This window comes from Hipposideros armiger, unplaced genomic scaffold (assembly GCF_001890085.2).
Source record: "Hipposideros armiger isolate ML-2016 unplaced genomic scaffold, ASM189008v1 scaffold_944, whole genome shotgun sequence".
Lineage (NCBI taxonomy): Eukaryota > Metazoa > Chordata > Mammalia > Chiroptera > Hipposideridae > Hipposideros > Hipposideros armiger.
Window position 1 is genome coordinate 516,798 of NW_017732294.1, and position 8,841 is coordinate 525,638.

General features: G+C 39.8%; 1 protein-coding gene across 1 annotated transcript; it reads right to left on the minus strand.

Moving 5' to 3' along the window:
* Window positions 1–6,065: 6,065 nt before the first annotated feature.
* Window positions 6,066–6,821, minus strand: ZCCHC13 (zinc finger CCHC-type containing 13). The gene has a single exon (XM_019630783.1). The coding sequence runs from the start codon at window positions 6,707–6,709 to the stop codon at window positions 6,194–6,196; it is 516 nt and encodes a 171-aa protein (XP_019486328.1). The 5' UTR covers window positions 6,710–6,821; the 3' UTR covers window positions 6,066–6,193.
* Window positions 6,822–8,841: the final 2,020 nt, after the last annotated feature.

The window sequence follows — 8,841 nt, forward strand, 5'->3', positions numbered from 1 at the left end:
AAGCACCGCTTGCAGAACTCTTTGTTATAGCCCCCCCCACCCCCACCAACTTCCTCTTCCCTTGAATACAAGTTTCCTCTCCTTTGTTTTAGGGGACTGGCAAGTTGCCTGCCATGGTTGCATGTTCCGGATTGCAATTCTTTATTGTTCCCGAATAAACCCATTTTGCTAGAGAGATATCTGGCTGACATTTTGTTTAAGGTCAACACCTGTCAAAGCAGATTCCCCCCTTTCCCCTGATGTTTTAGTAATTTTCTACCCACTGACCCTTACCCTTCTCCTTGGTTTAAATCCCCACTCCTCCTGCATGTATTTGGAGTTGAGCCTGATCTCTCCCTCCTACTGCAAACTCCCATTGCAGTAGTCCCCTGAATGAAGTCTTCCTTACTGTTCCTTAACAAGTGTCAGAATAATCTTTCTTCGACATTAATGTGAAAGGTAAAATGCACTGGACAATTAAGGAGATGCTTTTATTCAGGCTATTGAAATAGGGAGAATGTTCATTTCTGTGGAAGAATGTCTCAAAGAAAAGGAAGGGGGCCTGGGGTTTATAGAGGCAGGTAAACAAGGGGGCTATAAGAAAAGGTGAACAGCAAATCTTGTCTAAATGATGAGCAAAAGTGGAGGGGAGTACATGAGGTCTGGGTGGTCCTTTGTGGCCAGACAAAAGGATGGGGGGATTTCTCAACCATCTCTGCTCTCCAAGAACACAATGCTCAGAGTTACACATTGTCACTAGTTTTCTCCTCTCATCTTGATTTAGGAAAACTGAGGAGCAGGATGGTGAAGGGAAACTTTTTTTTATACCCTTCTATTTTGTTTAAATTTTCTGGCCATATTCATGGATTTAGTTTATTATTAAAAATACTGTCATTGGGCATTTATCTGGACATTGAGTTATAGGTCTTTAGTTTTTTCTTTCTATTTTTCTGCATTTCAAAACCTAATAAATAATCTTTTAAACATTGATATGAGGCAAATTTTTCTGCAAGCTTGGTCTCTTAAAAACAGACCCACGGAAGTAAGACTGCCGGGTGGAATTATTTTGATTGCCCTAGGAGCTTGTCTCTGGATGCTTTTTTCCCTTTGCCTAAGTGAAGGAGCAAAAAAATGTTAAGATATCAAAGTTATCAATTTCTTCTCTCTCCCCCAAGGAAGCAAAGAGATGCAGTCTTTCCAGTTTAGCAGCCCCAACCAGAAGACCAATTCCCCCACCAGGTGATTTCTTGGACTTTTTGTGATGAAGAAATAGAAAATGAACTGCAGAGGACATTATCTCAAAGGTGGACAAATAAGCAGAAGTATGTAGAAGTATGTAAAGAGAGAGAAGTTAGACTAATGTACATAATAAAGAACTAAAAGATACTGGGGAGAATCAGAGGGGGGAAAATGAGAGTATTTGAAAGCATTTTTGCAAGTAAGAGGCTGCAGAGATATTAGGGTGTGGGTGTATAAGAAAATTGAAAAGATATGAGAGGACATAAAAAGTATTGCTGGTTGTATAAACTGGATTCTATTTTATATTTTTAAAGGGACATAAGATAAACATGGAAAATATTTTTAAATTATTTAAGCTTTTTTTACTACAACTCCTTGCAACAATCAGACCACTTGGGTCATAATGGTTACCTCTGAGGAGCTTTTCCATGATGATGGAAGTATGGAGGCATGTTTAACTCTACCTAGATCTAAACATGCCTGAGATCTGAGCCAAGAAATGTTCATTTCTGGCATCCAGACTGTTAGAAAAATCATGCAAAGAAATTGAGGTAACTCAGCAAGAACAGTAATGGTGTTTGAAATATCCCCTTATATGAGAGAGAGCTGAATTGATTCCCTTAGAGTCAATGGGTGTGGTGACCTTCAAGAGGCAGTGTTTCAAATGGAAAATTGGAACTGTGCTTGCTGAGCAGTTTCTACAGTACATAAGATGTCCTGTGAGAAATCCCAAGGGAAAGTGGCCCACATAGGGCTGTGTGTACACATGTGCTGTCTAACACAATATTTCTCACCTTGTGTTTTTTAAAAATGTAAAACTTGTAAGTTTTCTGTAGAAAAGTTGCAATAATAGTACAGGGAGTTCCCATATACCTTATGACATTGTTGCTATTATTATTATTATTATTATTATTATTATTACTAAACCATTTGATAGCAAATTATAGATGTCATGGCCTTTTATTCCAAAATATTTAATTATGATGCAAAAATTTTAAGGAAAGTTCAATTGTTTCTAGAGCGATAAGGCACATAACATACATGAGCAGTTCAGTAGAGGTAGGAAGACCCTAGATCTGGAGGTGGCTCAGGATTTCGCGGAGGCGATAGGGTGGGTCCCAAAGGAGAAAGACTTAATTATGGAATAAATATGCTAAGGAAATATTAGAGAAATGGAAATGTTTAGATTTCTTTGTTTCTCTTTCCATGAATGGCCTGTTTCCTCCAAAATACTTCCTCTATTTGTTGATCTTAGTCTCTGTCTTTCATATTATTTATATTCATATTTCCTCAAATACATGGTGATCCTTGATTGTCTACTTGTATTTAAGATTTGAATACTAGAAAGCTGATTGGCATCTCTGTGCATGTGGATGGGACTTAAAGACAATTTTTCTCTGCAGGGTGTTCTGATTGCTCCATTTCTTTGGGCAATTCCCCATGTCATTATCTTTTAGTCTTTTCTGTTGGGGTGGTCAGTTTCCTCACAAAAGAGTCTTCCAATCTTTCCCCTGTAGTAAATCTAACTGGCAGTAATCTCAACGACTAGGATGGGGTGGGTGTCAAAATTGAGTGTGTAAACATTCTTATAAATGAATTTTTCTGTTTTAATTTGATATGGTCCAATTGATTAATTATTCCTTTTATGGGTTGTGTTTTTGTTTTCATGTCTAAGAACCCATTACCTATCCATAGATCCCAAAGATTTTCTCCTGGTTTTTTTTTTCTTCAAAAGTTTTAGTTTGACTTTACAATTAAGTCTGTGATTGATTTTGAGTTAATATTTGTGTAAGATGTGAGACTTAGATTGAAGTTCAGTTTTCTGCTTATTGATGTCCAATTGTTCCAGTAGCATTTGTTAAAGAGTCTTTCTTACCTGCATTGAATTGATTTCACACATTTATCACAGTTCAGCTGGGCATATTTGTATTGATTTACTTCTCTGTTTTCCATCCTGTTACATTGATCTACATGTCCATATATCTGCCTACAGCACTCAGTCTTGACTACTATGGCTAATTAATGTCTTGAAGTTGGATAGACCAATTTTTCTCACTGTATTCTTGTTTTTTAAAATTGCTTTACCTATTGTACTTTCTTTGCCTTTGTCTATAAATTTTTGAATAATCTATATATACCAAAAAATCTTGCTCTCATTTATTTAGATCTTTGATTTCTTTCCTCAACATTTTGTACTTTTCAGCATAAATTACTGTACATGTTTCATTAAATTTACACCTAGACATTTCTTTTTATTAGTGATTATAACTGGTATTGCATTTTTAATTTCAGTGTTCATGTACTCGTTGCTAGTATATGGGAATACAATTGATTTTTGCATGTTTTTCTTGTATCTTGCAATCTTGTTGAAATCACTTAGTTCTAGGAAATTTTTTTGGTGCCAACTTGGGGTTTTCTATGTGTATAATCATGTCACCTGCAAATAGAAACAGTTTTAGTTCTTCCTCTCCAATCTGTATGCCTTTCATTTCCCATTATTACCTTATTGCAATAACTTGAATTTCCCTCACTATGTTAAATAAGTGTGGTAAGAGTTGCCATCCTTTCTTTTTTCCTGATCCCCAGAGAAAAGCATTCTGTCTTTCACTATTAAATATAATGTTAACTGTAGGGTTTTTGTAGATTTTTTTATCACTTTGAGGAAGTTCCTCTCAATTCCTAGTTTTTATCATGCATGGGTGTTGGATTTTGTCAAATTCTTTTTCCTGAATCAATTTATATGACCATATCGTTTTTTCTTCTTTAGCATATTAATATGTTGGCTTACACTTATTGATTTTTGAGTACTGAACCAGCTTAACATCCTTGGGGAAAAAGTCTCACTTGGTTATGATGTATAATTCTTTTAATATATTGCTGAATTTTATTTGCTAATATTTTGTTAAAGATTTTCCCATCTACATTCATAAGAGATATTAGCATGTAGTTTCCTCTTTTTTTTTTTTTTTAAAGATTTTTATTGGGAAATTGGGGGGATGGGAACAGCGCTGGGGAATTGGGGGAGGGGAACAGACAAGTTGCTATCCTTTTGTTCTTCAGTCTAGTTATGGAGGACGTTGTTTCACTGGCCCAAGTTGGCACCATCATTGCACTCTTCCCGGGCGAGGCAGATCAGTCGCCGTCTTCTGGACGGCCGCTCACTGTGGCTGTTGGCCGCTCACGCTGGCTGCTGGCTACACACCGTAGCCCATGGCAACCCACTGCCACAGGGGCTGCAGCCTATGCCGTCACCGGCGACTCATGGCAGCCCAGCTCCAGGTTGAGCTGTTGTTCAGCGTCTTAGCTGTGGAGGGCAGTGTCACTGGCCCTCATATGTGGGATCCGAACCGGGGCTCTCTGGCGTCCCAAACCAGTTCTTAACCATCGCGCCACTCGGCCGGCCCTGCAATTCTTTCTTGAAACCTGCCCCTCCATCCCAGGTTTTATTTATAGCTTAAAAGTGCTTCATCTATTTTTTAGAAGTTCAGTTGTTTTTCGGATCTGATTTTTTTTTTAATATTCTAGTGGGAAATTGGGGGAGAGAACAGCGTTGGGGAATCGGGGAAGGGGAAAAGACAAGTTGCTGTCCTTTGGTTCTTCAGTCTAGTTATAGGGGACATCGCTTCACTGGCCCATGTTGGTATTGTGATCATTGCGCTCTTCCTGGCTGAGGCAGTCGGTCGCCAGCTGTTGGACGGCTGCTCACGGTGGATCACGGCAGCTCACACTGGCTGCCGGCAGCCCACGGTAGCTCATGGCAGCCCACTGCAGTCCGGCTGCAGTCTACACCATTGGTGACTCACAGCAGTCCAGCTCCAGGTTGAGCTGTTGTTCACCATCTTAGCTGTAGAGAGTGCAGCGTCACTGGCCCTCATGTGGGATCTGAACCGGCGGCCCTGATGCTCAGAGCTTGTGCTCTCAAGCCAACTCTTAACCAACTGAGCCACTTGGTCGGCCCATCGGATCTGATTTTTAAAAATAGATTTCAGCATATGAAACTATTTCATATCTGTGAAAACAAGTTTCATAAACTCCTAAATATAATTTTTGTATCTGTGAAAATGTGTATTTTTGAAATTACTGAAGCCCCAATCTATGTTAATATTTAGACTTGTTGTCTTAGATTTTTAAAAGTATGTAAGTCCAAACTTTGCCATCAATCTCTTTATGTTCACAATTTGCTGCTAAGATTTTTTGTTTAGTCATTTTTTTCCTCATTGATCTCTCTGTAGGCTATTTAAACACATTATACATATTTTTGTGGTTTACTTTCATTAAACTATACACTCTTTGTAGGAACAGATAGAGATGTCTTTCAATGTTATTTAAAAGCTATTGAAGTTAGTTAATTCAAAGCAATCGATACATAATAAAGTTAAAGTTAATTTGGCAAGGTCATAGTCATTTCTAAAATCAGCTTTATTTGTGCGAAGTATCTCTGAGGAAATGTTACTACTTCAAGGTGTCTTGTGTCACTAAGACAGAACCACCTGGGGCCCCCACCCTACCCCCATCTGTATCCTTTTACATGGTGTTCTTTTTCTCTATATCTATTTATCTTCATTTGACACACTATATATTTTACTTGTTAATAGATTCCAGGCTTGTAGTCCCAAACTTGGTCTGAATCGTTCGTTTGCTGATACATCCACAATTTGTGCAATAGTAGCTGGCACACAGTAGGTCTTAATTAAAGGTTAAATGAAAGTCCATCCAAAGAACCTAAAAATTACCTAAGGTTCAGAACCACTGATAAGAGCTGTAATGCAGAAGCACATTAATTACAAGACATCTAAAAGCGAATTACTTTTTTTGAGATTTTTTTCCCTAGACCTTCCCTCCTTTAACATGGTGATTAAAGCTAGCTGGCCTGGGAGTAGCCTCCATCTATCAACTTTTGGTCAGTGAAGAGGTTTCAGAGAAAATAACACAATTATCAGTCAGTAAAAGGGGCGGGGGGCAGAAAGGAAACAACTTAAGCAGTAGCTTCAATGGGGCACTCCCGGGCTAAGTGCCCGGCCTCGCCACAGCGGTAGCAGTTGATCTCAGTGGTCTTGCTGCAGGCCGTGGCCATATGGCCCATCACGCCGCACCGGTAGCACTTGATTTGGGTGCACTCTTTCTGAATATGGCCATATTCGCCACAACAGTAGCACTTCCGCTGTTCCTGCTGGTCACAGTCGCGAGCCAGGTGGCCTGGTCTGCCACACGTGTAACAGCACAGCTCTCTCTCGCGCTTGGGTTCGGCGCAGTGTTTGGCGATGTGGCCACTTCTCCCACAGTTGTAGCAGATGTTCTCGACAAGGTCACAGCTCCTAGCATGATGCCCAGACCCACCGCAGCGGTAACAGATATCAGTTGGCGTGCTGGAACTGCATTGAGAACCTCTGCCACGGCCTCTGGTCCCGCGGCCTCGCGCCCCTCCGCCTATAGGGCATTCCCGGGCCCAGTGGCCTAAGCGTCCACAGTAGGAGCATTCCTTACTGCTCATGGCTGCAGTGACATGTGAGATCTTCCAGTGAAGGGGGTCCACCAGCGCCCAGGAGGTCCTGATGTAACTCTCCGTGGGGCGGCTCAGAAAATAGTGGCTGTTTTTCTCTAGGGGCCTCCGCAACGTCACACAAGGTTTGTGCACGGCCCCATTCATACGTCACAGGCGTCCCAGCGGGCATTCCTTCCTATCCTTGAAGCCAAAAGCCCATCTCAGTGATGTTTTTCGCTTTTTAAAAGTAAAAACTTGGGTCGTAGAGTTTGAGTTAGAATCCCTCCCAGTTCAGAAAATGTGCCCCGTGGGATTTCTTATAATTAAGACCTACGCCTTCTTTGTGGTCTAGTAGATGACCAATTTTTACATATGTGCTATGGACATAGGAAAAATACGTATGAGATGTATCTAATACAGTAAATGAAAGAAACAACTTATAACATATTAGACTAACCCATTTTTTTGTTTAAAAAGTAAAATACAAATGTCCATAAAGATATGACATACATAAGGTAGAAAAAATCTCTAAAATGCCACAGAGAGATTTACTCACAATTTAGCCTATTTTATTGTAGTAATCTTAGTTTTCAACATAATCACCACCATTTAAGTTATAAAACATAACACAATTGAAGCATTCAGTATAAAGAATGCATTATTACTTGGGAAATAAATTACAACACCATAATTTACATATTGGCCAGATTTCCTCTGTTCTCCAAATTGTTTATATCTTATATAAACCTCATAAACATTTGTGCACATGTTGTTCATTTATATAGGTATAGAAATAAGTATGGAAAATTAGATACCGAAATATCAACAGAAGCTATTTCAACATTATATGATTGACTATGACCTTTTTATCCCTTATTTTCCTTCTCAGTAATTCACAATTTTTGAAAATATTTTCAGTTGTTTAATTTTAAAAATTCACAATAAATATTTTTCTTTAAGTTACAAGTTAGCTATATGATTTGCATATGAATTTTTTCAGGCAGCCAGTACAAATGTTTTTGATAAAACATGGATATAAGAATAGTGAATGTAGGCTATCATGCTAAGTGAAAAAAGTCAGACAAAGAAACACAAATACCATATAATTTCACTTATATGTGAACTCTAAAGCATACACACACAGGCACACACACAGACTCTTAGATACAGAGAACAAACTTATGGTTGCCGGATGGGAGGGGGTTTTAGAAGGTGGGTGGAAAAGGTGAAGGGATTAAGAAGTACAAACTGGGACCAGCTGAGTGACACATTGGTTAAGAGTTGGCTTGGGACACCAGCTCTGAGCAGCAGGGCCCCGGTTGGGATCCCACATGAGGGCCAGTGATGCTGCTCCCTCTACAGCTAAGATGGTGAACAACAGCTTGACCTGGAGCTGGGATGCTGTGAGTCACTGGTGACAGCCTAGGCTGCAGCCCCTGCTGCAGTGGGTTGCCGTGAGCTACCGTGAGTGTCTGGCAGCCAGCGTGAGCGGCCAGCAGCTTCCGTGAACCACTGTGAGTGGCTGTCCAATGGCCAACAACTGATCTGCCTCACCCGGGAAGAGCGCAATGATAATACCAATATGGGCCAGTGAAGCAACGTCCTCCACAACTAGACTGAAGAACAAAAGGACAGCAACTTGTCTGTTCCTCTTCCCCGATTCCCCAACGTTGTTCCCCTCCCCCAATTCCCCAATAAAATCTTGGGAAAAAAAAGAAGTACCAACTGGAAGTTACACAATAGTCATGGGGATATAAAGTACAACATGGGGCATATAGTTGATAATATTGTAATAATTATGTATGGTGCCAGGTGGGTACTAGACTAATTGGGGGATCACTTCATAAATCATGAAGTGATTTATGCTATGCTGTACACCTGAAACTAATATAATATTGAATGTCAACTGTAATCAAAAAATAAATAAATAAACTTTAAAAAAGAATACTGAATGTAGCTGCTGCTCTTTATTTTCTTTTTTTTTAAGATTTTTTTTTAATTGGGGAATTGGGGGATGGGAACAGCGCTGTGGAATTGGAGGGAGGGGAACAGACAAGTTGCTGTCGTTTTTTGTTCTTCAGTCTAGTTGTTGAGGACGTTGCTTCACTGGCCCAAGTTGGCACCATCATTGCGCTCTTCCC

Coding starts and splice junctions, on each gene's coding strand:
- ZCCHC13 (XM_019630783.1), bottom strand. CDS start 6,709: ATGAGCAGTAAGGAATGCTCCTACTGTGGACGCTTAGGCCACTGGGCC.